This window comes from Protopterus annectens, chromosome 7.part0 (genome assembly GCF_019279795.1).
Source record: "Protopterus annectens isolate FY-2018-M chromosome 7.part0, PAN1.0, whole genome shotgun sequence".
NCBI lineage: Eukaryota > Metazoa > Chordata > Ceratodontiformes > Protopteridae > Protopterus > Protopterus annectens.
Window position 1 is genome coordinate 623,458,762 of NC_056739.1, and position 14,140 is coordinate 623,472,901.

General features: G+C 43.5%; 1 protein-coding gene across 1 annotated transcript in view; it reads right to left on the minus strand.

The window, feature by feature from the left end:
• Positions 1-14,140, minus strand: part of VPS13C (vacuolar protein sorting 13 homolog C) — a 6,956,796-nt gene that overhangs the window by 4,184,841 nt on the left and 2,757,815 nt on the right. The window contains exon 30 of the mRNA XM_044076309.1: positions 893-1,009. Coding sequence (XP_043932244.1) covers positions 893-1,009 — 117 coding nt within the window. The remainder of the gene's footprint in view (positions 1-892; positions 1,010-14,140) is intronic.

A 14,140-nucleotide genomic window follows, 5' to 3' on the forward strand; every position in this document is an offset into this window, starting at 1 on the left:
TGACATCGGTCTGGAGCAAGAAAAAAGTTTCCCCAATGGGGTACTTAGCTTTTAATGAAGACTTCGGATCTGAAACTCGAACACGAAAATCTCAGGAGTCGGCCGACCGGCACTTGCGAACTGCTTCTGCTTCGGGGACCGCACAGCAAGAAAGACTGAAGAAAATGGTGTTGGATGCATATTTTATACCCCTGACGTCAGGGAAGGGACGACAGCAACCGACGCAGGACCCAAGACTTTGGAATTCAGGCCGACTGAGGGCAACCTGCTAGCAGGATTACCCAAATGTAATGACTGCAACAGTGAAACACAAAGAACATCTAATACATCCTTCACTGACCATTCCCATATGTTATGAAATGTAAATCAAAATGTTTTGTTTATAAATAGTTAAGCAACATATATCATATAAGTACATTGACATTATCCACTACCCTCACTGTGGAGTAAGAAAACTGCGTAAAAATTGACTAAAAGAACTCCATAAAAGCAAAATAAATAAATAAAAAATAATTAGTGTGTAATGTAAGGGAATGTCACAGCTTCAGAAAGTATTACTAATTTGCTGTTTTTAGAAATGCATTTCTAAGCTGGAAAAAGTATAAGAACTCTTCCAACACATTGACCATTTTCAAAATCAGATCAATAGCAGATCAAGGCAATGGTCTAATGGATTTACTATAAAGTCAATGTACTAACATTTAATTTCAAAGCAGCAGTTCTACCAGATCAAATAATTTGTGAAAAATAACTTTGTATTTAAACCAATAAATACAAAAACACAGAAATATTCAGAACCTTAGAATTCATTTACATAGACAGAAAATCTTGAAATAATATGCATCTGTGTCTATTTTTGAAAATATAACATGCATGTTTGGTATTAGTTTACCTTGTATCCGAATATCTGCAATGTTATTCTTTTTATCACACACTGTTATGGCAAAGGCATCCATCTTGGCAAACAGCTTGAAATCGAATATTTCACTGTCGTTGGAGAGTTTTAATGCTGCAAAATGAGATGACAGAAGAATTACTCAGAAAATGAGAATGGGTATTTTGCTTTTGTGCAATGTGACAAATTCTACCTTGGTTCTTACCTAGATGTCTATTACTAACCATTCCCCATTACACCAATTCCTACACAGTAGTGTCCAGTAAAGAAGGTTTGACACTTTACAAACACATGTAACTAACAGGGTAATCCTACCAAGTACTTACCTACTTTTGTTGACAAGAAATAATCAAATAGAAATCCCCATTTTCATTAAAGGCTGCCTTGGTATCCTGCAAAGTCCTACAGCAGCAGAGAGAGAAGAGGAGACGTTGAGTCGATTAAGTATCTCTGTTTTGCTTTTTATTGCTGTTTTTTGCTAGCCGCATTGTTCTGACTGCTTTTTATTAACTTTGCTACTTAACTGTACTGTTTTTGAAACCAAATACTGTTTTGCACTTCAAAGTTTCATTTTGTAAGTGTTTTTCATCTGTTTAACTGTAACGGGCTACACACTCAAGTGCAACAGCCTATTTTCCTTGTTAAAAGTTTTTTTTGTTGCTGAATTTGCTTTAACTTGGAAAATAAACAAAAAAAATATCCTATCCCTCTACTTGCTTCTCGCCTTGCTAGAGCTAGTAAAGTCCGGTTTTCAGAGTTTGCTGAATTATGGGCTGTTTTTTAAGTTCCTGTGTTGCCTACACTTTTCTAAGATAGAGGGACGCTTCTCTGTTCATCAGTGAGAGTGGTGATCTTTGGAATAGCACATCTGTCACTGGAGGAGTGGTTTCATCTCAGAAAAAAGAAGTTGTATCTTACCATAACGTTCCATCTGTGTTGTTCATCTTCTTTCATTCATCACTGATGGGTTTGGTTCCGAGCCCGAGGAACCGAGTCGGCCTATTACCAAACTCGCGCCAGCCAAAAATACTCCAGAACTAAGTCTCTACCAAGAATGCCCTTCTCCCTGTTACCTCAGATCAGGTTTGCTAAGAAAGGAAGTAAAGCTGAAGCCACTTCTACACAAGTACCCTAGTGCACCACTTAGACCCAAAGCATCCCCCGGGAGCCTTTGGAGGGGGAAGGAGGGTGAATGAAAGAAGATGAACAACACAGATGGAACGTTATGGTAAGATTTAACTTCTTTATCTGATGTTGTTCATCTTCTTTCCGTTCATCACTGATAGGGCAGAATCCCAAGCTACCTTGACGTCCATGGGCAGCCCTTATGGAAGAACATTCCTGAGTACCATTGAGCCAAAGGCAGCTCTCCCCCTTCAGACAAGGTTCAATTTGTAATTATTGCTAAAGGTATGAGGCTTAGCCCAAGTAGCTGCTGCGCAGATGTCATCCATGGATGCCTTGGAATGGAATGTTATAGAAGCTGCCATAGATCTAGTGGAGTGGACTTCAACTTTTGGCATGGATTAATTATGGAAGGAATAAATGACACACATGCAAGTCCCTTAGCCATTTTGATAACGTTACTTTGGAAACAGCCTTTCCCATATTAGGTCCTGAAAAGGAGATGAAAAGCTGTTCAGATTTATGGATAGGTTTGGTCCTGTCTAGATAAAACCTTAATTGTCTATGTATGTCTAGGGTGTGGGGGCAATGCTCTCCTCTATTGGCAAAATTCAGAAAGAACACTGGTAGATCAATGGACTGGTTAATAGAGAATTCAGAAACAACTTTGGGAAGAAAGGATGAGTTTGTTCGAAGTGACGCTGTCTTTATGAAAGACCAAGTAGGGCCTCTTGATACACAATGCCTACAGCTCCGAGACTCTTCTGGCAGACGTAATGGCTACCAGGAACAAAGATTTCCAATACAAGAACTTTAGGTCACACTTGGCCGCAAGCTCAAAGGGCTTTTGAGTCAAAGACTGGAGGACTAAAATGAGATTCCATGGTACTATGGGTTGTCTGAGAGGAGGCCTGAGATGAGACATCCCTTTGAGGAAAGCCTTACAAAGGCGTAACGAAACAAGAGGGGTGCCATCTATACCATTGTGGAAATTAGAAACTACCACTAGATGTATGTGAACTGCACAGGCAGAGGCACAGTTATCAGAAAACTTAGCCAAATATTAAAGCACTGCAGTAACTGGAGCCGAATACAGGTCTAGCATGTTATTCTTGGACCAAATGAAAAATCTTTTCCATTTATCCTGATACAGTCTTCTAGTGGATGGTTTGTGAGAGGCCAGAATGATGTCTCGAACAGGTGAGGAGAGATTAACCTACCTGGCTACTAGCGGAAGTGGAGAAACCAAGCTGTCAGCTTGAGAGGGAACAGGTTCGGGTGACTCGGCCCTTGGAGGTGAGTGGTCAGATCTGGTAGAGGTTCCAGAATCCAAGACGGGAATACCAGGTGAGGCCAAAGAAAAGGGAACCAAACTTGTCGAGGCCAAAATGGGGCTATGAGGATCACCCTGCATCTCAACCGAAAAGCTTTCTTCAGAAATTGTGGTATCAGAGGACTGGGAGGATAGGCATAGAGGAGTCCCATGGGCTAATTGTGGATCAGAGCATCCCTCGGTCACTCCCCCTCTGGGGGAAGTAGCTGCTGCACTTGGTGTTTGATGGGGAGGCGTAAAGATTGCAGCAAGGCTGGCACCGGTGGCTGAAGATTACAGACGCCACCTTAGGGTTGAGGGACCACTCGTGCGGCATGAGGCTGCATCTACTCAGTTTGTCTGCAATCACACTGGAGCTCCCTGGGATATGTGTTGCTATCAGAAAGCAGATGGAAGCTATCGCCCACTGCCAGATTCTCATGGCTTCTTGACAAAGAGGGTAGGACTTGGTTCCTTCTTGCTTGTTGATGTACCAGACCACTGACAAATTGTCTGACTGGACTGTAACTGTCCCAGAGGTGAGAGCCACATGCAATGCCTGCAACGCTAACAGCACGGCCCTCAGTTCTCGGACACTGAGATGCAGGTGGGCCTCCAAAGTGAACCATGTGCTTTGGACAGTCTTTCCCTAAAAATGCCCCCCCCCCCCCCCACCACCACCAATCAAGGAAGCATCTGTGGTTACAATGGCTGTGGGCTAGGAGGGTTGAAAAGGTAGGCTCCAAAGATCTTCGTCTAGCCTCATCCACCAAAGCAGGTACTGTTTGCAAGAGATGGTTATTCGAATCTTGTAATCCAGGGGATGACTGTTTGGGAACCATCGACACAGAAGGAGCCATTGCAAAATGTGCATATTTTACCATATTTGCTAAAGGCACTATTGGAATTGACGCAGCCACAGAACCCAGAGCTTGAAGAACTTGTCTTGCAGGGACTGATGTTTGAGAGAGAATTACTCGGATTTGACTCCTCAATTGGTGGAGTCTGTGAAGACTGAGTGATACCAGAAAGGACCGAGTATTGAACATTGCACTCCAATGAACTCTATTTGTTGTGAAGGAATAAGATTTGATTTCTCCCAATGTATCATTATTCCCAACAATTTTGCCAGAGAGAGAGAGTATGTTGTAGGGCAGTTACCAGAAGATGCTTGGTGGGGGCGGTGAGGAGTCGGTCATCTAGATATGGAAACACCCGGAATCCTTTTAGTCTCAAGTGAGCTGTCACCACTGCCATGCATTTTGTGAACACTCTGGAGGCTGTAGAGAGACTGAATGGCAAGGCACGGAATTGATAATGACTGGCTCCTAGCTGGAAGCGAAACAGACTCCTGGAGTGTTTGTCCATTTTGATGTGGTAATAAGTGTTCCAGAGATCTACAGAGCACATCCAATTGCCTTCTCTTAAAAAGGGAAGGATGGACTGAACCGTGACCATCCAGAATTTGGTTTGGGTGACAGACCTGTCTAAGCTGCTGAGATCCAAAATGGGTCTCCAGTCAAATGTCTTTTTTTGCATCAAAAAGAATCTCAAGTAAAATCTGGATCCATGTTGGTCTGGTGGGACTGGTTGAATGATTCTTTTTTGAGACAGTTTTATAATCTCTGAAGCTGCTGCTTCTCTTTGACTGGGAAGTTTTCTTGGAAATTTTGGTTGCAAGAAAGGGGAATGGTGTAACCTCTGGTGATAATTTTCTGCACCCAACGATCAGTGGTGATGAGTGCCAGGCAGCTTGCTGAAGAGAGCAATGACTCCCGACTGCGTCCAGAGGTAAGCAACAGGGCTGCCCCTTAGGAGCAATGACAAAGCTTGCCCAGAGAAAGAGTCCCTGGTGCCTTGGTTGTGAGGACTCCCTCCTGCCTCTATAAGGCCATTTTCCAGAATTGTTACCCCCCGCCTCTGGGAGTATTATCACCACATGAGCACAAAAAGGACCCTGAGATTTCGTATGCCACATTTTCTCATGCCTCTGACTCCTGGAAAAGGTATGTTGAGGGTTGGAAAACCATAGATCTATGGCAGACAGGGTTTTTCCATCTTGCTCGCACCTGGCTAGCGTGTCCTTCACTTTGGAGCTGAAGAGGGATGAAGCTTCGATGGGAACATTCAGAGAGGAAGACTTGAAAGTATCCGAGAGATCACAGATGCGCATCCAGGCATGACGTCTCATAACAATGCCTGAACCCGCTGTCTCATGGACGAGTTCATATTGATTCCAGGGCTGCTAGTTGCAAGGCCACCTTGCCCATAACCTCATCAGACAACTGTCCTGCGGGTGTTCCAGAGAGTTTGGAGATGAAGTCCCTCTGGAGCCTCGTAAAATATGCCAACTAATTCAGGTACCATATAGCAAAGGTCCCTGATGCAAAAACACGCTCCCAAGTCTGTCCACTGTCTGGGACTCCCTGTTGGACAGCTGAGCAAAGGGACTTTCCTCAGTCAAGTCCTTTTTCCTGGCCACCACAACCACCATAGCATCAACTGGCAACCCTTTGGACCGGTGCGGATTCTCAACAGGAGGGGACAACATTTTGTCTGGTCTCTAGGGGATCACCTCAGTGGAGTCAGGGTTCTTCCACGCACACTGCATGACGAGCTGGACGAGTTCGCCAGCAGGCAGGGTCACCCAAGAGGTAGACAGCCAGGCATGAAAAGCCTGCAGGAACAGGGACTCCTCAGATAAAGGGTTGGAGGGTTTCCAGTCACCTCTGTTTTAATATTTCCAGGAAGTCTCCGAAGGAAACATCATCAGGAGGTGACTGTGGGGACCCTTCACCATAATTGCAATCAGTGTCTTCCATTAAGGATTCCTCAGGCGAGTCCACGTGCTTCCTCTTGCATGTCTTCTTTTGAGGGGGACTCCTCAGTGGGGGTCTCTGAAGAGGACTCAGAAGAGTGGGTGCCCTGAACAGGGGTGTCCTGCGGCTTCTCTGCCCAGTGTCCTGAAGGGGGGGGTGGGTCTGTGACAGCTGCAGCTCAGAGGGCGAAAACTAGGGTTCTGACATCATAGGAGTACTATCAGAAGCAAGAGGCCTCTCCAACATGCAAAAAGGCAGGCCCGCCCTAAGAGGGATGGAAGCCCGGAACCAAGAAATACAACCTCAGAATGGGGTCAAACTCCACTCTGATAGACCCGCCCCCTTGGGTGGAGCCTCAAGCAAGATCAGGGAGAATGCAGCCTTTGGCGCTGAGTAGGGAACAGAGGAGAAAGTCATCACCGTACCCCAAGCCGACGCTCCCATCCCCCAATCCCCAGATTGAGGAAGGACCGGTTTGATAGGAACCAAAGACCAAAGGGACAAACTCGGAGCCAGAGTGAGGTTTACCATATGTGCTGAGGTGGTGGGTTCCAAGAAGGATGTCGGAACAGAAGGCTACAGAGCTGAGATGGCCAAAGGAGTGTAAGATGGAGTCCGTGGATTATGCAACCCAAGTCCAGCAGGTGGATGGGTTTTAGAGAGTGATGGAATCCTGCTGGCTACCATCAGCTGCTCCACAAGATGCACCACATCATGTTCCAAAAGGCTCCTGGTGGATCTAGTGGATACTCCAGACGGGGAGTCAGGACATTCGAGAAATGGGTTATACGCTTACTCCAGAAATGGGTCTAATGAGGGAAAGTATCAGGTCCATGGTGCAAGGTCTGCCGGCACCAAAGTCTGTAGTTTCGAGATTGGAAGCAATGGGGTCAGATCCAGAGTGGTTCGTACAACACTCGGTGTTGAAGTGGCACCTGGAGCCAAGACGGTCGGTTCCAAATTGGAAACTGAAGTTGAAGGTGTACCCTGAGCCGAAGTAGCTACAGGTGCCAAAGTCAAAACAGGAGTAGTAAGATCTATGATCGGTGCAGGAGGCAGGGTCTGTGCCAATACAGGTGTCGGTACCGAAGGTTTTGCAATAGTCAGAGCCAAGGAAGGGGGAGCCGAAGAGGCAGATTTATGCTCAAGCAATAACTTGGGGACCTTAGATTTCCCACGTTTGCACTGATCACCCAATGGTGAAGGAGGAACAGAATAGGATCTCTTTTTCTCCTTAGAAGGAGGGGTTGAGACCTCCATCATAGAAATGGCCTCTGAGAAGCAAGACTTGAATAACCACTTCAGAAGTTGTTTATTTTTGCACTCATTAAGAGTGCGTTGGCTGAAACTTTGACAAATATCACATGGAGGTTGCACCAAAAAAAGGTGGGCCATTCCCAAACAGTATACACAGTCATCATGCAAGTCACTGTTAGGTAACTTGCCCTTACAAGAAGTACAATGCTTAAAGCCACAGGTACCCCTTTCTTATCCAACATTTTAGTAGAAAGAACACCACAACTAACTGTATAATCCAGCAATAATGAAGTCACCCAGTTCAAAAATCACAATATAAATGCCAATATAACAACACACTGTATATGAGAAGAAATGGAAATACCTGAAGAGAGATAAAAAGCTAACAGGTTAAGTAAGAGAAAACAATACCAGCTATGCTATTGAAGAAATACCACAAGGGTAAGGGGAAAAGCCATAGTAACAATGGTACTTAAGTTTACCAATGGTAACAATGGGTAGAGTGGAGAATATATGTTTAGATCAAAGAAAAGACACTAGATAGACTAAAGGTTTAGTAAAATATGAAAATATCCCAAAACTTTTACACAAATATCAAGGAAGATTTTACTTAGCTGAGAGCTCGGCTGAAATGCGGCTTTACGGCTACATGGCAAACGAGATCTGAAATAACATGAAGAAGGGCATTCTGGGTAGAGACTTAGCTTGACAGTTTTTTTGGCTGGCGCGAGCTTGATAATAGGCCGACTCAGTTCCGAGGGCTCGGAACCGAACCCATCAGTGATGAATGGAAAGAAGATTAACATCATATCTGTAGTTTTATTGGCCATTTTGGGCTATTTCTATCCCTTTTATCTTTCTGCTTAAAAAACAGTGTTTGCGTGGTTTTGCGCATCGCCTGCTTAGCCAGGATTAAACTATTCCCGGTGCCATAAAGTCTACTCTTCAGTTTTTCCCTTAAAACTAGCCAGTTCCTTAATTTTAGCACTTGAGTCCGCTTTTCTGTGCTAAGCACTTGTTGAGATCTGTTGTAAGCACTAAATAAGCCACAAATTACTGAAGCACTCAACCTTTCTCATTTCCTAGTGGCTAACAGTGTTGTACTTATCTTTTGCAAGTTACTTCAAGGAAAACAGCTCTAGTACTTACCTCCCTCACTTACCTAGAGGAAAATAGTGATTACCCAGGCATGTCCAAGGGACAGCTCCTGGTATTCTCTGTCTACCTGATGAATCTGGGCATCTTGGGGCAATGTAGCAATTGCCTCATGTACACTGACAACCCTCTCCTCCTACCACCCAACATTGCAACCTGTGAGAGATGCATTTATCTTGCCAAACTGGAGGCAAAGCTCTCTCAACCCAAGACTGAACTTCTCAGTCAAGAGGAGAAGGTAAACACTTGTACCACACCAGACTAATCACATTGTCCCACTATATCTACACCACCAAAACCTACACAAAGATGCACAAAAACACCCTCAGAGGCTCTCAATAAGAATCTGCCCAAGCAACAGACCTACAAGGCAGAAATGCAAGCAACCTCCACCCCTCAACACAACCCAAATGACACAACACACAAACCCACAGTGTGCCAATAAACCACAGCCCATAAGGCAAAACAACGTACCTAATACATTAGTCAGAGGTGAATCTATAGTAAGGCACACTGATGTTCCACTCAACAGAATAGACAAGGAGAAGGTTACTGTTAGCTGCCTGTCAAGTGCCAGGATCTGCCACATAACCCACGCACTCAGGTCACTTCACAAGTATAAATACGACTCGGTCATTGTCCATGTTGGTGTGAACAACCTGAGATGTACCTCCCTGGATAACATGAAGAGAGACATGGAAGAGCTCTCTGATCTTGTAATCCAAGCAGGTATGACCCTAGCCCTGAGTAGCATCCTACCTTCACCCAGAATGACACCGCATTACAAGGACAAAATGATTGACTTCAACAACTGGCTAAGCTTCTCGTGTCATTCTAAGGGGATCCAGTATCCGTTTGCCTGGGACAACATGGCAACAGGCCACGATGCTTTACCAGAGATGGCCTGCACCTGTCGCCCCTGGGATTCCGGACACTAGCTAAGGCTCTTGCTGCCCCTATAGTTCCTTTTTTAGGCAAGGTTCAAAAGACAAACCCACCACTGTTACAGATACAGGCAAGAAAAAACTGAGGATAATGCTACTCAATGCTAGAAGTCTAAACCTCAAAATGCACTAACTGGGTGCACTCCTTAAAATGGAGAACATAGATATCTGTGCAGTGACTGAAATCTGGTTCAAGTCTCCAGAGAGCACCCCTGCATTACCAGGAAACAACTCATACCATACCTTTCAGCCATCTAACCAGGACCGAAACACCAACGGCTGAGTGTCCATATTCAGTAAAGATATCCACACCTCCAGGCTACTTACCCAACATAATGCATCCAAAATTATCCAAGTGCAACCAACTCTGAGCAAAACTGCAATCCATATTGTAGCTTGCTACAGATCTCCCACCATGCCCCAGGATTCCCACTCCTCTTTTCTTGCTATACTGGAAAATACTAGGGTTCAGACAAACACCCTAATATTGGACAATTTCAACTACCCCACCATTAACTGGGAAAACTACTTGTGTACCAACTCCTTCACTCAACACTTCCTAGAATTCATGAACTTCAATGCCCTGGATCAACTTATCCACACCCCACCAGGGGCAATAATATCCTGGACCTAGTCACTACCAACATGAGTGACCGGTGTTCCACACGTGAAGTCAACTTCTCGTTGGTCATATCTGACCATAAGCTAATCACCATAGATATCCACATCCTGCCTCCACCCCCCATTAAGGAAAAACTGTAAAAAAAAAAAATTTCTCCAAAGCCAACTTCATGCTTCTTAAGACAGAAGTGGCAAACTTCTCAACACCCATGCAGATGGACAATACAGTTATGACTGCCGAACCTTATACAAAAGCACTCCAAATATGTACTTACACGAGTGCATGGATCGTGCTATCCCTAGCAGAACAAATATGCTATCATCCAAAAAAAGGAAGCCAATCTTGTGGTCCCCTGCTATAAACAAACTCTACAACAGAAGGAAGAAACTGTTGCAAGAGAGAGTTAAATCCCATGAATGGAGGAGCACCCTAGTCAGCCTCAGTAAGAAGCTGAGATCCCTCATTAAATCCTCCAAAGCCAGCTATGAAAACAAGATTGCCATCGACTCTAAGGACAACCATAAAGCATTCGATAGCTATGTCAAGAATCTCAGTGGTAACATACAGCTATGCTCAGAGTTACAGCACAACTGCATGAAAATTACGGAACAAACTAATATCGCCAACATCCTAGCTGACAGGTTCAGTGCCAACTTTACCCCTCCCACCCCCTAAGGGGCCCATATCCATACTGAAAGAATGCAGTGCCCCTGCAATCACAACTGAGCAGGTAAAAACGGCGCTCTCCAAAGCCAAGAACACAGCATCCATGGGACCAGACAACATCCCAGGCTAAGTCCAGAATGAACTGGCCCCATACAAAAACACTATGTTCAATCACAGCCTCACGGTAGGCTTTGTACCCACTGAATGGAGCACAGCAACAGTTATACCACTCCACAAAGGGAGAGCCACCAAGGACCCCGGGAACCATCACCCTATTAGCCTGACAAGCCTGGTTTGCAAGGCCATGGAATGTATCATCATGGAACTCAAAGACATTGGTAACCTCTAAACTCTGGACACCACCCAGTTCGGGTTTGTGAAGGGCACATCATGCCTCTTGAACCTGATAGACTTCTTTGAAGTAGTCACCAAATCCGTAAATGAGGGTAAGATGGTTCACACAGCCTATCTTGACCTTGGCAAGGCATTTGACACCATCCCCCATTCTGGAATCATAGATTAATTCACTAAACTGGGTATAAATCCATATGTCACAAGATGGGTTTGCCAACTGGCTCATTGACAGAACTTACACTGTAAAAGCTGCAGACTCCAAATCTGACTTCAAACCTGTGACAAGTGGAGTACCTCAGGGTTCAGTCTTGGGTCCTCTCCTGTTTGGTATCTACTTCTCTGAAGTACAGGCTGACACAGAGGGCCTCTGGCTGATGAAGTTCACAGATGACTGCAAATTAGGTGCTATAGTTGAGTCCCCAAAAGACGTGGACATCCTACAGAAGGGCCTCACAGTGATTGATGCCTGGTGCCGGAGCCAACGGCCTCAAGCTCAATGTCAAAAAGTGCATTGTCATTCTCTTTGGTAAAAACTCAGTACCCATGAACTACCATGAACATGAAGCGGCAGTCCACATAACGCCAAAGGCGTGATAACAGAACTTGCGACTCAGGTGAACAATAATCACACCACCACAGTAGTCAGGAAATCCTTCTATGTGGCACACATCACATCCAGGAAAAAAAGAAGTCATTGTTCCCCTCTACTCTGCTCTCATTAGACCCATCATAGAGTACAACACCCTTTTTGGAATGTACCTCACAAGACCTCTGCACCAGATGGAAAGGCCACAAATATATCTCACAGAGAGGATTACGGGACTCAAACAGATGCCCTACACTGACCGTCTCAAAAAACTCCAGCTTTACTCCATAGTATATCGCCTGCTCTGAGGTGATCTCTGCCTAACATATGAAGGCATGTCAAACCTGGAGCGGCTGGACATGCTACACCTAAAAAAATCCCAATCCATCCAAGCTACATGTTCCAGGGACCTAAACCTTGTCATCACAATAAACAGAACATGCTGGAAGGATAGATTCCTGTCCCAGGGACTTCCCATACTCTGGAACAAGCTATCTATCCATGTCAAGCAGAGTTCGTTATTATCACTCTTCAAGAAAAATCTTGATGAGTGGATGGGAAAGAGGAAATTCACTCCAGGGATCACTTCTGTGGCTCTGCGCAACGGGGGCACAGGAAAATAACTTTCTTGGGTGGCAAAAGCCAGGGAACCTTGTTGGCTAGGCTTACATAGGCCCTTGGGCCGATAGCCAAGTACCTACCTATGAACGTATGAGAATATCTCAGAAACAGTGCACATCCAAAATATCTTGAGACATGATCATAAAACATGATTCAGAGAAGTGCAAAATGACACAAAAATACTCATTGTATATTAGAAGTAAATACTAATGTGAAAGCATACTGGCTGTAAAGGATATTTAGCAGCTCAGTATTGAAATGCTGACACTTGTAATGTCAAGTGCCAACAGACCAGAAAAAAGTAATACAACTTGGAGATAAACAGCTAGAAATCCAAACAAATGCCAACAAAAACACTACTTGCAAAACGGATCCAAAAATAGGCACTGCTGGTGAAGGTAGATACCACAAATTTATTTAACGAACTAATGAAAAGACACAAAAACAAACTAAATGAAAAAGCCAATGCAACTCGGCCTCCACAGAATTTCTTGATATTATCAAATATAACCAGATAGATACAGATGTTTTGATTAATGAATTGACTGCTCTAGATAAAGACATTAGAGATGATACATCCTATGAGAATTCTAAATATGAAATTTTAAGGATGTATAACAGTATCGATCAACAAATAGTAAAATTAAAAGCTGGAAAAATGGAGAAGTTAGAAAGGGACTTAAATCAGTTTGCTAATGGGATCATTTATCCAAAGCCACCAGCTGGGCAAAGAAGAAACAGATTTTACTATAATATAGACAACAGCAATAATGATACAAGAAATACAAGGGATGGTGAACAAGAGCATGACCGACCATACAATCAGGAGTTTCCTGAATTAAGGAGGTCAGAAAGAATAAGAAATAAGAACCCCCAAAACATGTACAACCAACAAGCAGGGATTCAAGTACAACCAAAAAGCGGGTTTTCAAGGGGCCAGACGGAAAACCAAACAATGGAAAACTTAAACAAGGACTATGTTGATGTACTGGACCCCCTGTTTAACTAATAATGCACAAAATCCCCATGCATGCATTAATCAACAGCATTGTGATAATATTAATGTGATTGTCAATAACACAAAAGGAGATTTTAAAGTGTATAAAATTTCAGACATACAAATAGATAAGCATGTTGCTGATTTATTAGCTAAAGGTAAGTTTTTGTACCAAAAAGATTTCACCAACATTATGACCGATTTAAAAATATTTTTAAGGAAGTTGAATTTTAGTTTACTGTATCAAAACAACACAGATACTGAAAGAAGTAAATACAGTATCAGTAGTATATATAACCCCCCACACCCTAGATTAATCACATATGAAAAAATGCATGAATCTGAGTTGAAGTGTTTAAATAGATTAAATAATAGAGCAAATTATACATCGAATTTGAATGAAAAACAACAAAGCATTGTGAAAACGTTAAAAAGTGATAATGTAAGGATTATGAGACCTGAGAAGGAGGAGGGGCAGTAATCATGAGTCAACACACCTATAATATGAAACTCAATAATATTCTGAATACAGACACTTTTGTTGAAGTGTCACTTAATGAGTTAAACGGGGCTTATAGAGAAATGTATGGTCAAATGATATTTTCCTGGAAAGACGAATTAATATAGATTTATATAATTACTTGAATATAACCACTCCAAGAATTCCTGTCTTTTTTGGAACCCCTAAAATCCACAAAAGCATATATGACCCTCCTATGCGGCCTTTAGTGGATGGAAGGGATTCCATTACTTTGCATGTGCTAAATATATAGATTATGAGTTAAGA